The sequence below is a fragment of the Natator depressus genome, chromosome 13 (genome assembly GCF_965152275.1).
Source record: "Natator depressus isolate rNatDep1 chromosome 13, rNatDep2.hap1, whole genome shotgun sequence".
NCBI classification, from domain to species: Eukaryota; Metazoa; Chordata; order Testudines; family Cheloniidae; genus Natator; species Natator depressus.
Window position 1 is genome coordinate 31280067 of NC_134246.1, and position 25953 is coordinate 31306019.

At 49.8% G+C, this 25953-nt stretch overlaps 1 protein-coding gene across 1 annotated transcript in view; it reads left to right on the plus strand.

Annotated features, from left to right (window-relative positions):
• LOC141997877 (fer-1-like protein 4) overlaps nt 1-25953 on the plus strand; it is a 104222-nt gene that overhangs the window by 64105 nt on the left and 14164 nt on the right. Inside the window, exons 29-39 of the mRNA XM_074970404.1 lie at nt 276-444; nt 1715-1818; nt 9226-9357; nt 10046-10094; nt 10771-10877; nt 11261-11392; nt 13042-13152; nt 13738-13865; nt 15118-15288; nt 19248-19402; nt 20776-20954. Coding sequence (XP_074826505.1) covers nt 276-444; nt 1715-1818; nt 9226-9357; nt 10046-10094; nt 10771-10877; nt 11261-11392; nt 13042-13152; nt 13738-13865; nt 15118-15288; nt 19248-19402; nt 20776-20954 — 1437 coding nt within the window. The remainder of the gene's footprint in view (nt 1-275; nt 445-1714; nt 1819-9225; nt 9358-10045; nt 10095-10770; nt 10878-11260; nt 11393-13041; nt 13153-13737; nt 13866-15117; nt 15289-19247; nt 19403-20775; nt 20955-25953) is intronic.

The following is a 25953-nucleotide window of genomic DNA, read 5'->3' on the forward strand; positions in this document are numbered from 1 at the left end:
AATCAATTCAGCCAGCATCAGGGACTGCCTGCTGGCGAGGCATGGGCAGGGCTCTAGTTCAGAACTGAGGTGCTGGGTCCCAGCACTGGCGCTGTCAGGACCTACCTGCATAGGGAGCATCAGGGCCGCTGTGCTAGGGGCTCACCAGGGTGTAGCTGGTGGGAGCGCAGCCCGTATCTGCCAGCTGGACACGAGTGAGCTATAAGCCAGGCTCTGAGCTGTCTGCGGGACGCCCCCCCGCAGCCCTGGTGACAGTATGAGAGGCTCTTTTGCAGGAGCTACCAGAGCAGGTGTACCTGCACCCACCCCTAAGCATCTTTGTGGTGGAGCAGCGAGCTTTTGGGCGTACCGTGCTGGTGGGGACCCACGTGGTGTCCCATATCATGAAATTCTCTCCCAAAGAGCTGGAGGAGCTGGAGGAGGAGGCAGAAAATCCACCCAAAGGTGAGTTTCCTGGTTTGAACTGTGCTATGCAGCCCCCTCACATGGCAGGGTGGCACTGGGTTTTCCACTGCCAAGTGCTGCAGGGGAGAGCGGGACTGTCCCAGCATGCAGCATGAGTGCAGCGTTTCCTGCAAGGCTGGCATGTCCCCATTGCCCCTCCCTCACAGGGCAGTGCAGCAGAGGTGCGATTAGGCACCCCTCGGCTAATCCAGGCAGGGCAAGCTGGGGCGGAATTCAGGTCTGATGGTCTCAAGTGTCTTGCTGGGAGGCTGTGGACTCTCTGTGGTGCTGGCGTGAAGAGTCTGCAGACTGAATTCCTGCAGGGGTAACTCCTCACCCCCTCAGACAAGGCCGTTAACCTGTGGTGGGGCTCAACGAAGTCCCCTGTGGGGCTAGGGATCATGTTGTGGTGTGAAGCAGAGAGGCTTCCTCCTGTGAGCCTCCTAGTGCTTTCCTGCATCTCCCAGGATGGTATTCAGAAAAACCAGTCCCAAGCAGCCTACTGGGGATGAAGTACAGCCTACTGGGTTGTAATGCAGGCCCATGGGGGCAGGGTCACACAGAGTAACACGGTGTGGTGGGGGGTAATGCCGGCATGCAGTGACCATTGTGATTGTCTAGCCTGACCTGCATAGCACAGGCCAGAGAATCCCGCTCAGTAATGGCATCTCCTGCAGGCAGGTTCCTGCTCTGTTCAGAGGAGTGACCCAATCGTATGGCAAGGTCTCTGTTCCTCTGCACTGACCTAAGCCTACTGCCTGAGTTGTCCAGGGCAGGCTTTATCTCCTTGCTTGGCTGCCTCTGGCTCAGGGCCAGGGAAGTGTCCAGAGCACCTTTTTCCATTTGCTCCTGTGTGTGAGAGCCGTGGGTGGGGTTTAGGGCCCCGAGCAGACCTTTGTTGGCAGATATTCGCTAAGAGTTTCTGGGCCAGACCTCTCATTACCAAGGCCCAAATATGGGGTGCAGTGTGAGGAGCGTCCAGGGAATGCGAAAGGCAGCAGGACCCCACCCTGCTGTGTGAATGACTCCTGCAGCTTCATGACGACGCCTTTCTGGTGTAAAATTTCAGACTGAAAGTGCGATGGGGGTAACATAGGTAATTTGGGGATTACAGGAATGGCCTCCCTTGCAGTGAGGTGCACCTGAGAGGTACGTCTGTGCCCTTCGCTCAACAGCCATTTGTAATTGGTGATGAGACCTTGGAAGATTAGACAATGAATGAATGATCTTCTTCCTGTTGGAATTCATAGTCTCCATCTTTCTCGCTCAGCACGGAAAGCCTCTGCTCGACCCAACATCTCCCAGACTGTGATCAACATTGGCCTGACTGCAAGCGAAATGGGCAGCAAAGCAAACCCCCTGAATCTGGTGAAGGTAAGTGCGGTGCCATGTTGACAGTAACCTTCACGTTACTATTTGAATGGAAATGCTGCTTGCCCGAAATACCTTCTCTGGCTTTGACGTGGATCTTATCTCTAGGTCGTACCAAAGAATAGTAACAGTTCAGAAGCGACGGTCACCTTCTCTGTTTCAGTGTCGTCTAACAGATTATATGGCAGCATAATTCAGTTTCCGGTATAAGCCTGATTTTGATGGACTGCCCCTCTAATTTCCTCACCCCCCGCCCATCGTTTCAGCTTGAAATGGCACTTGCCTGGGCTCTAAGGAGAATATACGTGGAGAGGTGACGTTGAGGTTAATCCGATGAGGGGTTTCTGGGATATGAGACTTGGAAAAAATTAGTTGTATTTCACTTTCTGAAAAATTCTTCTCGTGTTTATAAAGTCGTAAGTGCCATCTCATTAATGGCTAAGTCTGGAAACTTCTGAGCTGGTCGTTCAGTTGCCCTGGATGGGAGGTACCGCAGACAAGCATGGGTGCAACATTTCAGAATCATTTCTGACAGATTCGTATACATCTGAGCACTCAGCCAGGTTCCAGCAGAGTTTCTTTGCTTCCCTGGTTGTTATATGAATTGGCTTGGAAAGATGCAGCCTGTGGAAGCTATAAACTCCATCACCATTGCCAGTCTGAATCCGGCTGGTCACAGGCTCCCATAGCTGAACTTGATTTCATCAAGCAGGCTAAATACTCTGCTGTGGAGTGTTTGATTTGAAAATGTGATTTTCACTGACATATTTCACTTCCTATCACACCGATAATTCTTGCAGAGTATAGTTTCTGTATCGGAAGAGAATCTACACCATGTTGCTACATGTCAGATTAGAGATGCCAACCCAGCGCCCTCGCTCCAAACCCCTCTACATTCAGATGTGGGGAGCGGAAGGGAATTGTACAGCTCTGGCCCATATCTCATTAAGACATAAATAACTTTTTACAAGCTTATCAGTATGTTAAAACAATGCCATTGGAAGGTTTTAATTATAATAAAACAAAAGCTGTTGGAAAACCTAGAAATTCAGTGCTAAGATTCAGGTTGAAAAAGCAAGGCACTGAAGTCAGGAAATTCATAGCTGGGCTTCCACAAACAGCTTTTGCTCTGACCCATATGAATAGCCACCTTCTGCCTATCCACCAGCAGTCTCCCTGCCCCATCTCTTACAGCCATGCGGCACCATGACCTCAGTTACATTCCAATACAAACCAGGGTGCCGGAACTACTGGAATGATGTCAGGATTGGAGTTACATTGTTCTTTATAGAGCGCCAAAAGTAAACAAGGTGCTTTACAGACAAGGAATTTGGACCCTGCTTTGTACTGAAAATGTCATCAACTACCATACTGTAGAAATCCCATTAGAAGAAATCCAAGACTCTCAGCACAAGCTCTTGAATATCCTCCATGCCTTGGCACCTATGAGAATTGCCCTGTCGGTCAATGAGGCCATACTAAGACAGTGCAGCATACCCTCACCTTCTGTGCTCCTACCCCCAAAGGTGTGGAGAGACTCTATTATGTGCCAGCCAAGGGCTCAGAATTTCAATTCTCACACCCAGCTCCCAATTTGCTCGTAGTCAGGCTGCTTCAGAGAGATCCAAGCAGCAACGTCCTTGATCTATGCCAACAGCTGAAGAGGGGAAAGGCTTAGACCTACTGGGAAGGAAGGTTTCCTCCTCCCCTGGTTTACAATTCTGGATAGCCAGTTATCAAGCCCTATTGGCTAAATAAGACTTCCTTAACTATGCTAAGTTCGAGGAATTCATCAACAGTCTTCCCCAGCAGGACTGGGCCCATTTCCAAGCTCTTATTGAGGAAGATAAACTAATAGCCAGAACTGCCCTCCAGTATGCAGTTGATTCGGCCTATACTACCAGTAGGCCATGGCTACAGTCATTGTCACATGAAGGGAGTCCTGAATTCATGCCTCCAGATTCCCCAGGGAGGTCCAGAACATCATTGAGGACCTCCCCGTCAATGAATTACACCTATTCAGTGAGAAGACAGATGAGTCCCTACATACCCTAAAGGACTCTAGGGCCACCCTTTGATCTGTGGGCATCTACACACCTGCCTCTCAGAGGAAGTTTCAACACCAGTCAACCAGTCAATGGTAAAGGTATCAACACTTTTATCATCAGAGAACATACAAACCACCACATAAATAGCAAAAGGTTGAAAGATCCCAATTTCCCATGCCTCCTGCACCAGCCTTGACATCTCAATCCCAACCCCCGATCTCTTTTTGATATGAGCTCAAGAGCCGTGAACCACTGAGCCTAACACCTCATGACCCCACTACTCCATTCGGGGGTCACCTAGCACTCTTTTTTGACACTTGGAGTGTGATAACAGTGCTGAACGTCATCCCCTATGGCCATACGATTGAGTTTGTAATGCTACCTCCTCTAAAACCTCCTTACCCAACCCCTTCGGGGGCCACTCTCATGACAGCAACCTCACTCAGGAGGTGAGTTCCTTACTGCAGCAAGGAGCAACAGAGCACATTCCTCCACAATACCGGAGCACAGGTTTTTACTTGATCTACTTCCTGATACCCAAGAAGAAGGGAGAGTGGAGACCAGTCCGTGGCCTCTGTCACCTCAGCTGCTTCATCCACAATCTCAAATTTTGCATGGTCACATTGGCAGTGATAATTCCATCATTAGAAAAAGGCACGTGGTTCACAGCTCTCGATATGAATGATGCCTGCTTTCACATTGATATTCATCCTGCCAACAGACATTTTCTCAGATTTATGGTGGGATTGCACCATTTCCAATACAGGGATTGCACCATTTCCAATACTCCAAACTACCCTTCTAGTACTACCCTTCAGGATAGCTACCACCCCCAGGGTATTTACGAAGGTCTTTTCAGTGGTAGCTGCTCATGTCAGAGCTTGTTTTTCCATACCTCAACAACTGGCTCCTCGCCACCAGATCCCGCCAAGAGGCATACACATCAACGTTTATGATGCTCCGCCTCCTTTCCTCACTGGGAGTCAGTGTAAACATCGAAAAAATCTGTGCTCACCCCCCTTTGGACTTAATCAGAGCAACCTTGAACTCTGTCACCGCAAAGGCGTATTTGTCCACAGACAGGTTCCAGACTATGACCAAGATCATAGCTCACATAATGAGCAATCCTCAAGTAAAAGCCAAGACATGTTTGTCCCTACTCAGCCACATGGCCTCCTGCACCTATGTCACTCCATTTATGAGACTCCACCTTCAGTGTCTTCAAGCATGTCTATGGTTGGTGTACTCACCGATCTGCCACCCCTTGAACCTTCTGCTCAGGGTCCCTGCCAAGGTTCTGTCTTCCCTCCTATGGTGGACAAATCCTTATCACATATGAATAGGTGTCCCCTTCATTCCCTCTTCTCCGGAGAAGACTATCATTACCTACACGTCCCTCATAGGCTGGGGAGTTCATACAGGTAACAACATGACACATGGGTTAGAATGCACATTAATGTTCTGAAACTTCAGGTAGTAAGAATTGCATGTGAATTCTTTCTTCCATTCATCCGCTTTCACCATGTCCTGATAATGTCAGATAACACTACAATTGTATTCTGCAGCAACAAGCAAGGGGGAGCAAAATCTGCCTCCCTGTGCACAGAAGCAGTTGGCCTCAGGAACTGGTGCCTCAGCAGTCAGATCACCCTATCTGCAGCCTACCTTCTTAAGAAACAGAATGTGCCCACAGATTCCCACAGCAGACCCTTTGTGATCAGTCAGGAGTGGGAGCTCCATGGCGGGTGCTACGTGACATTTTCACGCAATGGGAAACCCCAGCCAGAGATCGATTCGCTTCTCAGACTACCACCAAGTGCACCACATACTGCTCCAGAGGAGCCCTTGGTTATCACTCCCAGGGCAATGCTCTCCTTCTCTCCTGGTAGGGCCAGCTCAGTCTGCTTTCCTCCTGCTACAACTCCTGCTACCATGGGTGCTGCACAAGATCCAACAAGACAGGGTGATGGTCATCCTGATTGTCCCCTTCTCGCCCAGACAGATCTGGTTCCCCAACCTCTTGTGCATGTCGGCTCACCCACCGATTACCATTCCAACATTCCCTGAGCTCCTGACCCAGTGCAATCGCACAATCAAACACCCCGATCCACAACTGCTCCACTGCAGGGCATGGTATTTGGAGGGGCATCATCTCTAGAACATGCATGCTCCTCAGCCATGCAGGACATCCTCTCTAATAGCAGAAACGACTCTAGTAGAAAATGTTACCTGGCTAAATGGAGATGATTCTCTTCCTGGACCCAGTGAAGAGGTGTGTCACCAGACGCTGCAGACATTCCCCTCATCTTAGACTATATCCTGTCTTTAAAGACATCAGGTTTATCCGTCAGCTCTCTAGGAGTCCACCTAGCAGCCAGCAGTGCATTCCATCCTCCTACTAAGGGCCACTCTGTTTTTGCATACCCACTAACCAATCGACTCTGGAAAGGCCTCCTATGAACCTTTCCGTCTTCTCAAAAGATCACAGCACAGTGGGACCTGAATCTTGTTCTCTTGGTTCTAACAAGCCCCCCTTCAAGCCTTTAGCCACTTGTTCCATGTCCCTTTTATCCATGAAAGTCACCTTCCTTGTGCTCATCACTTCAGCAAGAAGGGGCTGTGAACTCAGAGCCGTGATGGCAGACCCTCCATTCCCTGTGTTCCACAAAGATAGTTTCCTTACACCTACACCCCAAATTTATCCCTACAGTAGTTTCAGAGTTTCACCTTAATCAATCCATTCACTTGCCTGCTGCCCCCGGGCGCTCCCCGCAGGCGATTTACAATGGCCCAGGGCCCTAGCAACACAACGGAGCTGAGCAGTGTCTGCCTGCTCACTCCACGTGTCTGCTGGCCCCTCCCTGTGGCCCGAGGGTGGGGCTGTGCCTCCACGTGCTTCCCCCACCCCGAGTGCCCCTGTGGCCAATGGGAAGCTGCGGGGGCAGTGCCTGGGGGCAGCAGCGTGCGGAGGCCCCCTGGTCTGCCCCACCTTGGAGCCCCAGGTAAGCTCCACACCCCCTGACCCCCCTCCCAGAGCCTGCCCCCCCTCTTCCCGCCCCCCCTCCTGCCCCCAACCCCCCTCCCAGAGCCTGCACTCCCTCCCAGAGCCTGCACCCCTCCCCCCTCCTCCCTTCCAGAGCCTGCAACCCCACCCCTTCTCCTGCACCCTTGCCCCAGCTCAGAGCCTGCACCCAGCACCCTAACTCCCTCCCAGAGCCTGCACCCCAATCCCCTACCCCAGACCTTCTCCCCCATCCAAACTCCCTCCCAGAATAGGGTGACCAGATAGCAACTGTGAAGAAATGGGACGGGGGTGGGGGTAATAAGCACCTATACAAGAAAAAGTCCCAAAAAACGGGACTGTCCCTATAAAAATGGGACATCTGGTCACCCTACCCCAGAGGCTTAGGCAGATGGGGGGGGGTGGATTTTGGGGGGGGAGGCAGAGTTTGGGCGGCATGAGTGACATTATTGGTCTGCTGGGAGAATTTGAGGACTAGCACTGCCCCTAAGGTAAATTGCGTTTGAGACCCCTGCTCTACATACTGATCAATCTTATACTTCTATAATCCTACAATTTAACTCTATTTAGCATACAATGATTATATATAACATAACATGGTAGTGAATCATAGACTATGAGGGTTGGAAGGGACCTCAGGAGGTCATCTAGTCCAAGCCCCTGCTCATAGCAAGACTAATCCCCAATTAAATCATCCCAGCCAGGGCTTTGTCAAGCCTGACCTTAAAAACTTCTAAGGAAGGAGATTCCACCACCTCCCGAGGTAACGCATTCCAGTGTTTCACCACCCTCACAGTGAAAAAGTTGTTCCTAATATCCAACCTAAATCTCCCCCACTGCAATTTGAGACCATTACTCCTTGTCCTGTCATCTGCTATCACTGAGAATAATCTAGATCCATCCTCTTTGGATCCACCTTTCAGGTAGTTGAAAGCAGCTATCAAATCCCCCCTCATTCTTCTCTTCCGCAGACTAAACAATCCCAGTTCCCTCAGCCTCTCCTCATAAGTCATGTGTTCCAGTCCCCTAATCATTTTTGTTGCCCTCCGCTGGACGCTTTTCAATTTTTCCACATCCTTGTAGTGTGGGGCCCAAAACTAGACACAGTACTCCAGATGAGGCCTCACCAATGTCGAATAGTGGGGAACGATCATGTCCCTCGATCTGCTGACAATGCCCCTACTTATACAGCCCAAAATGCCGTTAGCCTTCTTGGCAACAAGGGCACACTGTTGACTCATATCCAGCTTCTCGTCCACTGTAACCCCTAGGTCCTTTTCTGCAGAACTGCTGCCTAGCCATTCGGTCCCTAGTCTGTAGTAGTGCATGGAATTCTTCCGTCCTAAGTGCAGGATTCTGCACTTGTCTTTGTTGAACCTCATCAGATTTCTTTTGGCCCAATCTTCTAATTTGTCTAACCACACAATAAATTAACAATAAACTAAAATCATTGGCTACAGGCTGCTGTCAGGGCACTGGCTCTGCCTTCCTGATTCTGTGCCCCTGTCTCAACCAAGGAGCATGTTAGACCAGCCTGGAGGCTGCTCTAGCTTCCATCCGTTGACAACGGTCCGAAGGGGCCACCTGCCAGCTGGGAATAGCTGGAGCACAGTTGTGGGTCAGAGGCTGCTGGGGACTCCCTGAGGCTAGACGTATCCCCAGCAAGGGAGTTAGGGCTGAATGCCATCCCCACACCACGAAGGACAGAGCAGGCCAGAGAGCCTTGTCCAAGGTGCTCTTTAGCCAGCTATCTCCTTGTGACTTGGGGTTTGTGTTTGTAAATGACGTGATCGGGAAGAGCATTACTTTCACTTAGCAGCCTTAGCTGGTGTCTGACGGAAAGGTTTTGTTGATTGAATATTTAATCTGAAAGAGTGCACTGGGGAATGAATGGTACATCCATAAAGGGCCCGTCCTAGAAAGGTCTAATTCTCTGTCCCCCAGATGGAGATAGCCTTCATCCATGGTCACCCTGCACAGCACCTGGAGGGCTCTCGTGTCAAACTGGTGTACCTACTTTAATGGACTCTCTTCCGCATAGCTCCTGCCTGTTCGCTGTGTGCTGTTATCCTGCACTTGCTGAGAGAGCCAGGAGCTCTGGCATCGCTAATACCTTGGATTGTCTTTCTGGTGGGAATAGTGCGGCTTTGGTAGAAATGCACAAAACCTGAGCCACAGGTAGCCATGTGTTATTGTGGTCTTTGGGAAAGCTGAGCCCCTGGGGTGGTGCGGGACAAAGCCTCTCTAATATCAGGCACCAATACAGTCCACTACATATGACTCACAGAAACCCGTGCTTGGCCCTTTCCTGGTTCTCAGCCCTTTGCTATGTGTTCTTAGGCTCCTCTGAAGAAAATTCCTATCAATAAACTCATAAAAAAAGAGGATGAGTTTGAGGAGGAAAAGCCAGAGTTGGAAGAACTGGATTGGTGGTCTAAATACTATGAGTCCTTAAAGGAAATGAGCAACCAGGTAATGGTCTGTCACTTCAGTTCCTTTGTCCCTTATTGGCATGACAGCCACAAGATCAGTGGGAATTAAATATCGCCGTACTTGTGTGGATCCAGCCCCTCAGCTCTGGCCCTGGTCTCAGCATTTCATTGCTGGTTTGCGAAGGCAGCTCCCAGCTCAGTATGCTGAGAATCCCCTACTCACCCTGTGGACACCTAGCTCAGGGCTGAGAGTTCGGCTGGGTGGCAGGGTGCCCAGGGGTTGGTGCTGCAGTGCTGAGCGAAGCGGCACCTAGGTACCTTCTGAATTTGGCCCTAAGTGCCTATGTCACTCCTGAAAATTGGATTTGGGCTCCAAAGTCGTGTGTGTGTGTGGGGTGTTACACATGGCTTCACTTGTCCTGGACAGTCACACTGCAGTAATGGGGATCTTACTGCTCCTTCCTAGCCATCCTCCAGTCGGCCCCGAGAGAATCAGAAGTGTCTCCGAGGTTCTTTTTCTACAGCCTGTCTCGTTGTTCACTGGGCAGCTTTGGCTCGTGAGCTGAACCCAGCAGCACGTAACTACCGTGCTGTGCCCCCCCCCCCAGTAGCGTTAATCAATCTAGTAATCCCGGGTAATAATGTTATCAGGGGAGGGGCCACTCTGGCATGAAATGGGCTAGGAGCATTCGCTGGCTGAGCAATGCGGTAACGTGTGTGTGTTTCAGTGCCATAGTGACGAGGAGGATGGGGACAACGACGACCCGAATGAGGCAGGTGAGTTCTCAGACCAGCCAGGCAAACACAGGCTTTGCTGGCTTTTCCAAATCCTGACCTGACGTCAGAGGCCCCTGCACACGCTGGTGCTATATTTCAGACAGCTGTTCAGTTGGAAGCAGAGTACAGCCCCCAAGCTGATAGCACTGGGGGCTAGAGAGATTGATGCTGGGCAGTTTCCCTGGCTCACACAGATTGTGCCCCTCAGTCTGATAAAACAGTGCTTTTCGTCAACAGATCTCCAACTGCTTCAGAATCTTTTTGTTTGTTTTACTATATCCAAGCCCTGGCATAAACCCTCCCCTGCCCAGCCACTGTCATCTCTCCTAGTCTTATGCCAGACACACCATTTGGACAGTAGGCAAATAGCCATTCGCTCTGCTTTCTGTACCAAGTCCTCAGTGACTTTCTGTCTCCTTTGTTGCTGGCCTCTGTGCTGTGCAAATGCCCCATGTTCTTCCATGAAGGTAAATAGTGGAAATGCTTTTCAAGGACAGTTCTTACAAGACATTGATTGTCACGTTGCACAATGATATTTTATCGTGTTTTCAAGCGACTGTCTGAAAGCAAAAGCTATTGCTGAGATTATGTCATGGGGTGACATACAAATCAGAGAGAAAAATACCTTGTTTGGAGAAGTCAGGACATTTAGTGATCTTGTTAATGCCCTTTGTAGATGGAGGGAACTTAAATGCGGACTCTATTGATGTGGAAGCGGAAAATGGAGTGATGGTGGAGGCTGAGCCAGTGCGGCCCAAAAGGAAACTCATAGCTACGCTGCAGGTAAGTCTCCGAGGGTGACTGATCTGCTCTGTCTCAGCTTATTCCCTCCTGCTCCTTCTTCCTTACGTCCCCCCAGTTGTGACAGCACAGATCCTAAAGGGGAAAAGCGAATCAGAATGCTGACCCTCAGCCCTGCCATCTGTTCGCATGCACAACTCCCTTTACCTTTGATGGGGATTCCACCGGAACAAAGCGCCTGGTCCGGCTCGGTGCTGAGTGCCCTCATCTCCCTTGGACACGGTCCAAAATGTCATAGAACCAGGGCGGGAATGGGCCATGTGGTCAATGGGGGAAATCATCCTTAGATCACATTAACTCTTTCCTTCCCTTTGGGGAGACTGAGCTGGAAGGAAAGAGCCTAAATAACTTGCAGTTTATTTCAGATCTACAACTCAGAGCTGGAAAACGAGTTTGATAATTTTGAAGACTGGCTGTATATCTTTCCACTTCATCGGGGGAAGGTGGATGAGGATGAGGACGGAAATGAGGATGAGAACTTTGTGGGGAAGTATAAGGTACTGTGTCATTTGAGTGCCATTCATGTTATGCGTGACAGCAATGCATGAAAGAGGAGAAAGCAATTCGCAATGTAAGAACATTTTGGAACATTTTTATCCTTTTATCCTTCACTAAGAAAAGAACTGGGACACTAAATTCCTTCCTTATAGCGTGTAGTCAGGAGGAATGCCTTGTAGCATAAAGTCTCCTGCATGAAATTCTCATGGCAGATCTGCACTGCAGAAGTTTCATGCCATTCCTTGGGCACCATGGAACCGAAACAAGCAGTAGCCCCTAGGGCAGTGGTTCCCAAACTGTGGGGCATGCCCCCCTAGTGGGGCAAGGAGGAACATTCGGAGGGGCATGCAGCGGGACCAGGGCCAGCCCCCACAGGGGGTGAGGAGGGAGCGCCATATAGTTCTGCTCTGCTCCCAGCTCCAGCTCCACTCCGTCTCCGTCCCCAGCCCCAGCTCCATCCCCAGCTCCATTCTGGCCCCAGCCCCAGCGCCAATCCACCCAGCTCCAGCTCCACTCCGTCCCCAGCCCCAGCTCCAATCCACCCAGGCCAGCTCTGCTGTCATTCGCCTTCAGCCCAAGCTCCTCTGCTGAGCCAACTGTGCAGTAATGGGGGGAAGGGGGGGTGCAGACAGATTCCGTTACTGATGGGGGAGGGGGCGTGACAGGAGAAGTTTGTGTACCACTGCGCTACTAGGAGATGCATGAGGCTTAACCACCGACCACAGTGGCTCTGCCCACCTCTCCAGTGTCTCTGAGCTCACAAAACCGCCTCTCCCTGACATTTGGGGCCTGCCAGCTTTAGTTTAAGGTCTGTTTGAGGCAGTATTTAGCTGTATTTAGTGCTCTGTTACTGCTGAGTGTTTATTGTCTGCCTCTGGTGAAATTTAACCTGGATCATGCCTGGATGGTGCCGCCCTAAAGATGGCTTAAATAATGTGCATCAAAGTAGTTGGAGGGGAGGGCATGGGTCTGCTGTGTTGTGTTGACACCCCGGGCTATGAATTAGCAGGTAATCCTCAGCGCTGGCCTGTGTGGACATATGTTCTGTTACCCTCCTCCCTCTGATGTCACTAGTCTTTAGATGGGAAGCTGTCTGGGGTAAGGACTCTGTACAGGTCTTGGCTGGCACCTCTGCATGCCACCATGACACATGATTAGTTATCATTTGTACTATTACTTTGGAAGTCCTTCCTTCAGCAAAGTCCTTTTCCGCCCATCCATGGTCTCCTGAAGCGTCCGCTCCCGAGACTGACTTCAGAGGAGTGATTAGGAGGTAACTGTGAATAGCCTGGCTCCCTGCCCTTCTCTGCAGGCCAGCCCCAGGTTGTCATGGGATGGGGGTAAGTTCCCTGCAGAGTAGCCTGTCTCTTAGGAAAGAAGATCAAGTCTGCTGACCTGAGTGTGTGAGAGAGGCCCTGGCTGTCTCTCTGGGAACACAGCACGTTGTGTAACGCTATCTCGAGAAGCCAGGGGCTATCTGGCCTGGTACAGGGCACAGACACGCATGTAATCTGCCAGTTTCAATTTGACACAATTGAGACGGTGCTATGGATCAAATCCTGGGCATTACAATTTGCTTGAAATATTTTCTGTAGAAGGGTATTGATCCCCACAATGTTGCTGTTCCTGTTCAATGTCTCCACTGCAGGGTTCATTCTTTGTTTATCCTGCTGAGGAGGCAGGTACAGAGCACAAGATCTCACAGGGTGTTCCCAGAAACAGACCCATCAAGGTGCTTGTCCGAGTTTATATTGTTAAGGTAAGTGACTGCACTGAGTCCTGGAGACCTTGTCCAGATCAGCAGCTAGAGAATCCCTGGCCATCCCACAGCCTGTATTCATGGAACCAGCAAAACTGAGACTGGAGAAGGCCTTGCTATTGGGTCCCAACTAGTCGCTTCATTTCCAGCCAGCCGTTTGGCCCATAGCAGCATTGGTCCCCACAGGATCTTTTCTAGAGCTTTGTCCAGTTTAGAGTCAAGTGTCTGAAGTGCTGGGGTTTCCACCCTCCTCCCTAGGGAGACAATCTGCCCACTCCCGAACCTCCAAAGGGCACTGGAACTGCCGATGGGGCATTCCCCATGCTCTGCCTAGAGGCAGTACCTGGGAGATGAACTGGCAATTCTGCTCTCGCTCCCTGGCTAAGGGCTTCCATACTGATACATGACTAGCGTGTCCTCGAGAGATTCATCTGCTGCCTGTGACGGACAGGATCGGAGGTCTCAGTGCTCCACCTCAGAAACTCCTCAGCAGCCCTGTGCCCTGCACGTACTCTCACTTGACCTGGACGTCACGGCTGTGGCTGTGGATGTCAGCCCCAGCGCCTCCTGTCTTGTGTATTTTAGGCAACGAACCTGGCTCCTGCAGACTCCAACGGCAAGGCAGATCCCTATGTGGTGGTAACGCTTGGGCAAGAGCAGAAGGACACAAAGGACCGCTACATCCCTAAGCAGCTCAATCCTGTGTTTGGCGAGTAAGGAGCAAGCTTTATCTTGGGTCATGTTTAACGGGAACAGCCTCTTCCCTGGTGCATCTTGGAAAGGCTGATGGCTGGGTCGCTGCACAGAGCCAACACTCTGAGCTCAGTGTGACTTCGGGGCTTCTTTCTCTGTCCACTGGAGACTCTGTTACATTGGCACGTTGTGTAGCGCTATCTCGAGAGGCCAGGGACTGTGTCTCACACAGCAGCAGCTCTGATGGGCTCTGCCCAGGGCTTCTGTAGGTGCATGTGTCTGACTGGCCTTCCACTCATATAGGCAGAACATCTGGGGTGTTGATACAGAAGCACCCCTAAATTCCATACCTGAGATACGGGCAAAGCAGCATAGTACCTCTAGAACCTACACTCAGGAGGGAACAGAGAGCAGGGAAACCCCTTTTTCCAAGGGGAAGAAAGGAGAGCCCCAGGCCTCTTCTCGAACAGCAAGAAATGGTGAGCAGAAAGGAGACCCCAGGCCCCTGGCAGCCAAAACCAGGGGAGCATTACACATCGTGACAGTGCAGGAATATCTGTGCAGCAGCAGGCCCCAGCTCCTTTGTGTGTTTGTGACTCCAGTGGGGACACTCGCTGTGTTGCTGCTGCGGACTCAGGATCATGGGATTCGGAGCTTGGCCGTGGTTTCTAGGGTTTGATCTCCAAGGGAATCCTTGGGGCAAACATTTAGAAATGGAGGGCAGAGTTCCACACGCACAAATGTGCTCCTGGATGTGCCCCCAGGTTTGCACACACAGTCAGGGTGAATGTGGTGCAGATGGCTCACTGAATTGTACCCTGGGTGGAGATCTTAGCTTGTCCAAAGCGGGGGAAAGTAACGGGAGGCCATTGTAACCCGGCAGCCTATTATATCCCATTGTCATTGAAACACAGAGCAGAGTCACTGGAATGATGTACAATGAGCTCTTTGAAGTAAAAGGACCTGCTGATCAGGGCTGCCCGGCTCCTGCTGAGGTTACAGAACCAGGAGTGTCCAGCCCTGTGTGTGGCAATGTGTTTGGAGCAGGGAATTAGACAGGAGAAGGTGCTGCCCCTTCTAGATATTTCCTTCCTGGGGAGCACCAGGCAGCTTGCTCAGGAGCTGGCGAGTTCTGTGGGGCAGGAAGACCGGAGCTTCACCAGCACTGCGCCCACAGACATGCGGTTCTGCCATCAGAGCCGGGGCAGGGAGGGAAACGTGCTTGATTTCCATCCTCTCTGCTGACTGAGTGTCTCTTTGCTTTGTATTCAGAGTTCTGGAACTGAGCATATCCTTTCCGATGGAATCCGAACTCACTATTTCAATATTTGACCATGATTTGGTTGGGTCTGATGACTTGATTGGGGAGACGAAGATTGACTTGGAGAACCGATTCTACAGCAAACACCGAGCTAACTGCGGAGTGGCCTCCCAGTATGACACGTACGTTCCAGAACACGGGGCTGGCATATATGTCTTTCTTTCATAAAATCATCCATGTTGAGGCTAGGAGGAACCCTTATGACCATTTAGCCTGATCTCCCGTACTACACTGGCCAGAGAGTTTCATCCAGGGTTTCCTGCGTCCAGCCCATCACTTCTGGATGAACTCAAGCACTCTAGTTACGTAGCATGGAGCCCTGCTGATGTTATGCTGGATGGTGCTGATGGCTGCCATCAGTCACAGACTTGGGTCATGTCTACACTAGCACTTATGTTGGCAAAACTTTTGTTGCTCAAACGTGTGGAAAAAACTCCCCCACCCCTGCAGGCGACATAAGTTTCGCCGGCATAAGCACTCCTGTGCACAGTGCTGTGTCAGTGAGAGACACTCTCCGGCCAACAGAGCTACTGCCGCTCATTGCGCTGGTTTTATTACGTCGACAGGAGAGCTCTCTCCCGTCGGCATAACGTGGCTACATGAGCGATCTTACAGCGGCACAGCTGTATCGTACAGCTTGCTGCTGTAAGCTTGTATGTGTAGACATGGCTGAAGTTAAAGCTTATGGGTGTGCTAGGCACCTTTTGTTCAATGTAAATGGAGGGAGCAATTAAATGCCCCCTTGTGTAGTGACAGCGGAAACAGTATAAGCCACTGCTCAAGCACTGGCAGCATGGCAAGGCCTGAGCAGAAGTTAAGTTATGTGAGCTGTGGGGTTTCCCTTGGGATTGGCTGCAAATGCAGGGCCTGGGGCATTGATTGGTTGTAGCTGTGTGTATGGCTGTGTGAGAGGCAGAAAGCCAGGAGAGAGTGAGAGAAGCAGTGGTGAGTGTGGTCCTGGGGAGGAAGGACTCTCTGGAAAGGCAGCCTTGGTTCTTCGTCAAGTAGATGCAGCCATGTATTCCACTTAGGTGTATGCGCGATCAGCGCACCGAAGCCAGAGAATTTTCCTAGCAGTACGTGTGGGAGGTGGCGCTCATGACTTGTGATCATAGTCCCTCCTCTGGCTATATGAGGCGGTGCCACTTTGATCCCGCTCAGTTCCTTCTTAACGCCTGTGGCTGGAGTCGAGCTCTGTGGTTCTTAACCTCACAATTCCTATCCCTTTTTGTGACCTTTAAGTTGTAGATAGCTGTATATAGTTAGTTCACAGTCCCCTAGAGTTAATATAGTTAGGGTTAGTTAAGTTTTCACCAGGATTTAAACAGTGTCCATTGTGCAGGGGAGCGATCTGTAACAACGACCCCTACATGAGGTGCTTGCTCTGCTTAGGCGAAGCGCACGTCAAGACGTGGTATTCAGTTTGTAAATCATTCACCTAATGGACTCAGGGAGCGAGGGATCTTCATGTGAAGCAGCATCTGCTTGAAGAGGCCATGCGGCCTGCTTTGGCTCAGAGGTCGCCCTCAGGTTCAGAGCGTGTTGCCACTTCACGCTCTGGAGCTGGTGCCTCTCTCAGGAGATGGAGAAGATACTCTCCGTCGAGTGCACCGAGGAAATGGTCTCATAAGACCAGTCGAGACCACTCCAGGCCTCAGGGAGACTCTTCCTCCTCCAGGAGGAGTATGGACCAGCACCGTGTTCCTCCCGGCACATGGGATAGAGCAGGTCCTTCCAACTGCTCCCCACAACTGTGTAGTGAAGGGAGAGTCCCTGTACTGTCGGCTCCGGTTCCGGCTCTGGGGCATCCGTTGAGTCTGGTGCCAATGAGGGAGATGCAGACACCAGCTCATGCCACGCCAACGGCATAACAGGTGGTAATGGACCTCTTCTGCCTTTCCATCCTGATTTCTCCCTTGGTCCAGGACTTTGTCAGGGCTACATCATTTATAGCTGGGTGGGCTGCTGAATGTTCTGTGCCAGGCACACCGGCCACTGCTGGGGCACCCTCCCCACCGCAGCAGAGTTTGGGTGTGGGAGGGGGCAGGGGGTTGGGGCACAGGACGAGGTGAGGCGGACTCTGGGCGGCTCTTACCTGGTGTTGTCAGACGCCACCGGTGTGGTGCTCTGCTCTGTCCAATGTTGATAACAGTCGACTGCGTGTGTGTGCTCCCTCTGTGCGCTGCCCTGGCTCTGCACAGATCGCTGACACAGCAGACCCCAAGAGAACCCCCAATGACCACAGACTCCAATAAGGTACGAAGGCACCCGGCCAGGTTTATTGCCAAACAAAACACAGTCTCTAGCTCCCTGGATCAGATGTCTACAGTTCTGCTAGTACATATGTGCTCCCTGACAATGGACACAGCTCAGTCAGTGGTGGGACACTCCATTGCCCCCTAGGCTGGACAGAGACACCGCCCCAGGGATGCATTCTTATACACAGGTACAAACAAGTTACACATCACTCCTGACATATCGAGGTGCAACCCCTCTACGCTGTAAGGTGCCGCCTCTCACCTTGTACATGTTGGTTCGAACAAAACAGCTCTATCCACCATATTACCCTTTTGCCCCTGTCTTTAGGATGGGTCCGCCTGTCCCTTGTTATCTGTGTGGAATGTGCAAGTATCGGAGTGTTCTGGTATCATCCTGGCATATGTTTATATCTCTAGTGTCCAGTACCTTTTAGATATGTGTGTTTTTGCAACGTCAGCCCTTTCTTTGCCAGCATCTGTGAGCAGGGTCTGCCTCTGGCTCACAGCTTAACTTTGCTTTATGTTAGCAAAGTCTTGACCATTACTTTAGCTCAGGCCTTAGGCCTCATACCGGCCTCTGATACAAGGGTTTATGTGTCAGGGCCTCATCTTACTACACCTGGGGGGCTCCCCGGAAGTGGCGACACACATCCCCCTCGCTCAGCTGCTAGGCGGAGGCATGGCCCGGCAGCTCTGCAGGCTGCCTCTGCCCAAAGCACTGGCTTTGCAGCTCCCATTGTCCGGGAGTGGCGGCCAATGGGAGCTGCGGGGGTGGTGCCTGCACTACAACGGGCTGCCATTGAACAAAAGGGCTCTACATTTAAAAAAAAATTACAACTTTTAATGCAAATAGACTAATTAAGTGACAGAGCAAATGCAAATCAGCAATGCAGAAATCTGGATGTGCTCCAGGAAACTAATGCATGTACTGGTGTGTGTGTGCAGAGACCTGCACATTTACCAGCGAGTCTGCAGGAGAGGCTCAAACTTGAAATCTCAGGTGCTGCAACATTGGCCAACCCAAGTCTCTGAAGAGATCTCTTGAAAATTGGTACATTTTGCATGTGGCAGCCAAGAATTATTATAACATGAACTACAAATACATTCATACTAGTTATTCATGAATATAGTAATGATCCATTGACATCATTCATCATCATGATCATTCCTTAAACATTTTTGAAACTGGGGTAATTCCCAAACAAAAAATTCCGTTACATTTATATTAAGGTTCCTAAACTAATCTTTGCCCCCCACCCCTCGAAAGCCCCCACTCAGTTGTACTGGGGCAGATTTTGTCTTGCTAAGTTGTTTAGACCCTTATAAAAAGAGCCACAGAAGAATAAGATAAGATTTCAATGCAGGGAAGTTTGGAAGTTCGAACAGAACAGGTTGCATGTGAGCTTGCCATTTCTACAAAAGAGGACAGGACTTTATCACTTTGGATAGAGCCCCATGTATATGGACACCCTCCAGCAACTTTACATCCAGAATTTCCCAGCAAAGATCACTGCTGTCATTTCTTCTATTGCTTTTATTTGGCTAATGGGTGAAGTGAGGTGGGAGATTTCTCTTCATGGGCCTGTTACTGCCTCATTATCCAAGAGGGAGAGGTTCTTAGTCTCTTGATAAGCCAACAGCTTGCTTCATAACCTTCCCTAGGGAGCCTATAGGGAGTGCTTTCGCAGTACTCTGGCAGCCCCACCCGCCTAGTGGAGAGTCTGCCAGAGGAGGCAGTTCTCACATCCCAGTAGAACTATTATCTATCGTGGCTACACCAGGGAGAATTGTGTACGTTTGAACCTCCTCTCCCCTCCCCACAGAGATGGCTATAACATGTGGCGAGATGCTTTCAAGCCCACCCAGATCTTGGAGAGTTTGTGCAAGAAGAGCTCTCTCCCCTCGGCAGAGTACAGGCGGGAGGAGGTCAAAGTGAACAACAAGATCTTCAAGGTCCCTCCTGAGGCTTTCCCTGAAGGTACCGTGTGTGTCTGGGGGGAGAGTTAACTCCAGGTGTTTTCAAGGGTGACCAGCTCTTGCCTTCTGTCAGGCCTTCAGCTGTGCGAGGCTCATGTCTTGGGGTGCACTCTGAGCCCCCCTTTCCTAACTGACTGGACCAACCACTCAGCCACTGTTAGCACGTTCCGAGGAGCTCCAGCAGCATGTTCAGAGCTGCACAGGCCACGCAAGACAATGTGGCCCCTGAACCAAGGCGTTCACAGTTGAAGGGCTGATTGTGAACCCCGTACTCACTTTGGTGAGCAGTCACTTATGTGAGTTTACCCCCTAACTATGAGTAACTGCTCACTAATGTGAGTGGGGTTCACAATGTGGCCTCGGATGAGACAGAGAATGGAGTTATACCAAGTGGCAACGTGGCCCAGACTGTGCAGTCCAAACACTAATTCCTAGCTGGTGCTTGAGCCTAGGGTGACCAGATGTCCTGATTTTATAGGGGCAGTCCCGATTTTGGGGTCTTTTTCTTATATAGGCTCCTATTGCCCCCCACCCCCTTCCCGATTTTTCGCACTTGCTGTCTGGTCACCCTACTTGAGCCCCATGGACCAGCTGCCCTGCTGAGCGTCAGCCCTTCACGCAGGCCGTGTGTGCTAGGTTTAGTTTTATTGTTTCTTTTAACACTCCCCCTGAGAGAGCTTTGCTTATTTTTCATTGAAGCTACAAGGGACAGTCCCTGTATGCAGCTGTTTGTGACCAGCTGTCCATCGTCAACATGCTGACAGATCTCCTTACTGCGTTTTCTTTGTGCTTTTATTTTCCATTATCCTTCATCTCATTCAGGCTGAACCGCCTGTGCCTCACGCATGCCTCAGTCTCACTTACACCTGGAGGGACGCTGGATTTAGCTGCATAGGCTGAGCTGAACATGCAGCATACGGAAAATACCACAACCCACTTATCCCAACACCACACATGCGTGTGAAATGCAGCCTCCCATGAGAGCGTTCTGCTGGTCAGCAGAGATCTGGGGAGTTGAACTCCCCCAGAGGGCAGGGACCCTGCTCTGGGAGGTTTGGTTCCCCCACTTCTCCTGTTCTGGGGGGTGGGGTAGCAGGCGCTCACTGTCATTTTCCCTTGTTTCTCTTTAGTTGAATCTTTACTCAAAAGATTTCTCCACCTCACTCTGCTTTCTTCAAAAGCAGCTCTCTGGGCCTTTTAACCACTTCTCCTCTACACAGCTGTCCCCTTCTTCTTCCCCCCATTCCGTTGTTCTGTGTAGACGTTTGGTGTGCTAGGATGCTCCCGCCTTCTCCCTTACAGCTCTAGTCATCATTGTTAATCTGGCTGGCCGCATGTCTTTAGACCCTTCTGACTGGCTGCCTTGTGTTCTAGAGGCCTTTGTAAAAGACAAGAGAGAAATGGATGACGAGACTTGGTCAGCATATGATGAGCAGAAGGCTTTGTACGTCCTGCAGCACTGGGATGAGATGCCAGAATACGGGTACAAACTGGTCCCGGAGCATGTGGAGGTTCGGTCCCTTTACAACGCAGAGAACCCTGGACTCGTGCAGGTGAGACTAACACATTTATTCACACCAGAGTACCACTGTGTTCTAAGCCTAGAGAAGCTCTTTGGGCCGGCTGGTCACACCCTTAGCCAGAACACGACTGTTCTTCACCATCTCCTCCCTGGGGCTTTGTCCAGTCCAGCAGGAACTATCCCAAGCAATGGAGTTCCCACCTCTGCCCTTGGCAAACTGTTCCACACTGGACTAGATCTCATCAACAACAAAGGTTTCCTGACATTCAGCAGTTTCTCCCCCCATATCTTGCCTGTCTTGTCTACGTTTTCCTTTGCTCAGATTTGTTCAGCGACTCCTAACTCCCCCTGCAGCACCATGGGCAATTCTTCACCATATCTCAGGGTCACACCCTTCAACTGTTTGTCATTTTTCTGATAGTGAAGTGACCATCACTGAACACAGTAAATCATTGCCATCTCCTCGGAGCGCAGGGCTTTTCATCCTATGGACAGCAGCACACTGTGCTTGGAGAGCAGTGTGCTCTAGACTGTAGTGAATAGGGCACTGGACTGGGAGTCAGAAGACCTGTATTTCATTCCTGGCTCTGCCACTGATTGCTGTGTGACCTTGGGCAAGTCACTTCCCCTCTCTATGCCTCATTTTCCCCTCCCAGTCTTTGCCTGTCTTGTGTCTTTATATTGCATGCTCTTCAGGGCGGGGACATCCTGGCACAATGGGGCCTTGAGCTTGGCTGCAGCCTCTAGGCACTGCTGTAGTACAAATAATAATAAAAAACTAAGGACCCAGCGATCAGTTAAAGTGCAGCCACTTCTGGGGAAGAACTTGGCAGCATTTTAAAGTGAGCAACAGCACGGCTCAGTGGCTTCAAGTAAGGAGCTGAAATTAGACAGAATGTAATGTAGATAGGCATACATCATAGCTTTTAAGGCAAGAAGGAACCGTTGTGCTCATTTAGTCTGACCTCCAGCATAGCACAGGCCAGAGAACCTCGGCAGGTGATTTCTGCTTGCTGTATCCAGCCCAGTAACTTGTGACTGAGCTAGAGCAGGTCATCTGGAGAGAGACATCCAGTCTTGAGTTAAAGACTTCAGGTGAGAGAGAACCTGCCACATCCCTGGTAAGTTGTACCAGTGGGTAATTACCCTCACTGCTAAAACCTTTCCCCTTATTTCCAGTCTGAATGGATCTAGCCATTGGATCTTGTTCTGACTCTCTGCTAGACTGAAGAGGCCTCATCCATCTGCAGTCTTCTCCTCTCGTGGGTGTGTGTAGACACTTTTTAACGTTCTCTTGGCTGAGCTGAATACCTTGATCTCTGTTAGTCTCTCGCTATATGGCAGGTTTTCCAGACCTCAAATCGTTCTTGTAGCTTTTATCTGAGTCTGCTCCAAGTTTTCAACATCCTTTTTGAAGTGTGGACACCAGAACTGGGCACAGTATTCCTGTAATGGTCTCACCAGTGCCGTTTAGAGAGGTAATGTGCACCTCTCTGGCCTTACTTGATATTCCCCTGTTTATAAATCCAAGGATTAAATTCATCCTCTTAGCCACATCATTGCACAGTGAGCTCCTGTTCAGTTGGTTATCTGTAAGGACCTCTTCAGTCTCTCTCAGTCCCTGTTTTCCAGGATACCGTCCCTTATCTTGTTAGTGTGGCCTGCATTCTTTGTTCCTCGATGAAGGACCTTATATTGGTTGAATTAAAATTAGGTCAAGTGATTAAAAAAAATTAATTGCAATTAATCACATGATTAATCACACTGTTAAACAACAATAGGATACCATTTATTTAAATATTTTCTACGATTTTCAAATATATTGATTTCAATCACAACATAGAATGCAAAGTGTACAGTGCTCACTTTATATTTATTTTTGATTACAAGTATTTGCACTGTAAAAAAACAAGACGTATTTTTCAATTCACCTAACACAAGTACTGTAGTGCAATCTCTTTATCATGAAAGTTGAACTTACAAATGTAGAAATATGAACAAAAAACCTGCATTCAAAAATAAAACAATGTAAAATGTTAGAGTCGACAAGTCCACTCAGTCCTACTTCTTTTTCAGCCACTTGCTCAGACAACCAAGTTTGTTTACATTTGCAGGAGATAATGCTGCCCGCTTCTTGTTTACAATGTCACCTGAAAGTGAGAACAGGTGTTCTCATGGCACTGTTGTAGCCGGTGTTGCAAGATATTTATGTGCCAGATGCACTAAAGATTCATATGTCCCTTCATGCTTCAACCACCATTCCAGGGGACATGCGTCCATGCTGATGACGAGTTCTGCTCAATAACAGTGCAAAGCAGTGCAGACCAACGCATGTTCATTTTCATTATCTGAGTCAGATGCCAGCAGCAGAAGGTTGATTTTCTTTTTTGGTGGTTTGGGTTCTGTAGTTTCCGCATTGGAGTGTTGTTCTTTTAAGACTTCTGAAAGCATGCTCCATACCTTGTCCCTCTCAGATTTTGGGAGGCACTTCAGATTCTTAAACCTAGGGTCGAGTGCTGTAGCTATCTTTAGAAATCTCACATTGGTACCTTCTTTGCATTTTGTGAAATCTGCAGTGAAAGTGTTCTTAAAATTAACAGCATGCGCTGGGTCATCATCCGAGAATGCTGTAACATGAAATATATGGCAGAATGCTGGTAAAGCAGAGAAGGGGACATATAATTCTCCCCCAAGGAGTTCAGTCACAAATTTAATTAACGCATTATTTTTTAAACAAGTGTCATCCATATAGAAGCATGTCCTCTGGAATGGTGGGCGAAGCATGAAGGGGCGTACGAATGTTTAGCATATCTGGCACGTAAATACCTTGCAATGCCGGCAACACAAGTGCCATGCAAATGTCTGTTCTCACTTTCTGGTGACACTGTAAATAAGAAGAGGGCAGCATTATCCCTGTAAATGTAAACAAATTTGTTTGTCTGAGCTATTGGCTGAACAAGAAGTAGGACTGAGTGGACTTGTAGGCTCTGAAGTTTTACATTGTTTTGCTTTTGAGTGCAGTTATGTTACAAAAAAAGAAATCTACATTTGTAAATTGCTCTTTCACGTCAAAGAGATTACCCTACAGTACTGTATGAGGTGAACTGAAAAATACTATTTATTTTGTTTCATTTTTACAGGGCAAATATTTGTAATAAAAAATAATATGCATTTTGATTTCAGTTACCACACAGAATACAATATATATGAAAAGGTAGAAAAACATCCAAAATATTTAATAAATTTCAATGGGGTATTCTATTGTTTAACAGTGCGATTAAAACTGTGATTAATCGTGATTAATTTTTTTAAATCATAATTAATTTGTTTGAGTTAATTGCATGAGTTAACTGCGATTAATCAATAGCCCTAATTAAAATGCTTGCTATTTGTTTGAGGCCTGCTTACCAACCGCCCCAGAGTGGTCTGTATCAGTGACCTGCCCTCTTCTCTGTGTACCACTCCACCAGTATTTGTGTCATCGTCACACTGCATAAGTAACAATTGTATGTTTCCCCTTAGATAACTGATAAAGATCTAGAATTGGGTTTGCCAAGATATCACGTTAATTTGACGAGTCCTATTTAAAAAAAAAATACACCACCAACAAATGTGGTGCTAAGTACATAACTATCCTTTAGTTCCTGGTGTCAGCAGTCCCATGATTTTGACCAGGATTGATATCAGGCTAATCTAGGCCACCCGGTTTGACTTCTTTAAATATTGGCCGAACATCAGCTTTCTTCCTGTTCTCTGGAACAGCCCCAATATCATCTGTCAGAAGTTGAGCCACTTCTTTTAAAACTCTTGGATGCACATTGTTCAGATCTGCTGATAGAAAACAAAACAAAACATAAATTGCCCCAAAGGGAACTTGTCCAGGATTCCAAGTTATTGCCCTGCTTTGCAAAAGTGTTGGGAGATCTTTATAGCAAAGAAGAAGAAAGAGCGTGAGAGGCAGTGAATCTCCTCTGTGCATGTAGTCACTGCCATATGTCAGGGCTGTGGGCATGCACACATCTAGTTAGATCAGAAGTGGGCAAACTACGGCCCGCGGGCCACATCCGGCCCGCAGGACCCACCTGCCTGCCCCTTGAGCTCCTGGCCTGGGAAAGCTAGCCCCCAGCCCCTCCCATGCTGTTCCCCCTCCCCCACAGCCTCAGCGCCCCATGCTGCTGGCGCAATGCTCTGGGAGGCCAGGCAGCGCAGTTGCAGAGCTGCGGCCTGACCCGGTGCTCTGGGCGGCGCGGCTGGAGCGCCGCCAGCCACTGGTGATCCAGGCAGCGCGGTAAGGGGGAACGGGGGTTTGGATAGAGGGCAGGGGAGTTTGAGGGTGTGGTCAGGGATGTGGATGGGGTCAGGGTGGTCAGAGGTCCCGGGGGGGGCAGTCAGGAATGAGGGCGGGGGTTGTATGGGGTGAGAGGGGGCAGTCAGGGGTGGAGGGTCTGGGGGTGGTCAGGGGACAGGGAGTAGGGAGTGGTGGATGGGGCAGGAGTCCTGGGGGTCCGTCAGGGGATGGGGGGGTTGGATGGGGCAGGAGTCCCGGGGGAGCTGTCAGGGGGTGAGAAGCAGGGGGGTCGGATAGGAGGTGGGGGCTGGGCCATGCCTGGCTGTTTGGGGAGACGGCCTCCCCTAACCGGCCCTCCATACAATTTTGGAAACCCGATGTGGCCCTCAGGCCAAAAAGTTTGCCCGCCCCTGAGTTAGATGAACTGATTCTAAGTGCAGAAGTGACCCCCAGTATAACTGAGGCCATAGGATCTCCCTGTGTTTGAACTAGAGCAGATATTTTAGAAAAACATCCACTCTTCATTTAAACGTTGCCAGTGATGGAGAATCCCCCACAACTAGAGCGGAGTGAATTGGCATCTGAGTTAGCACCACTGAAATGAGCCAGGCCATTCACCCCTCAGAACTGTTCTGTCAGGTTCTCCGCAGATGGAGCACCCCCCCACCCCCACCCCGTGTCACTCACATTACCTGGTGGAGGCATTCTTCGCACGCTGAACAGCTGGAGACTGACTGTTTGT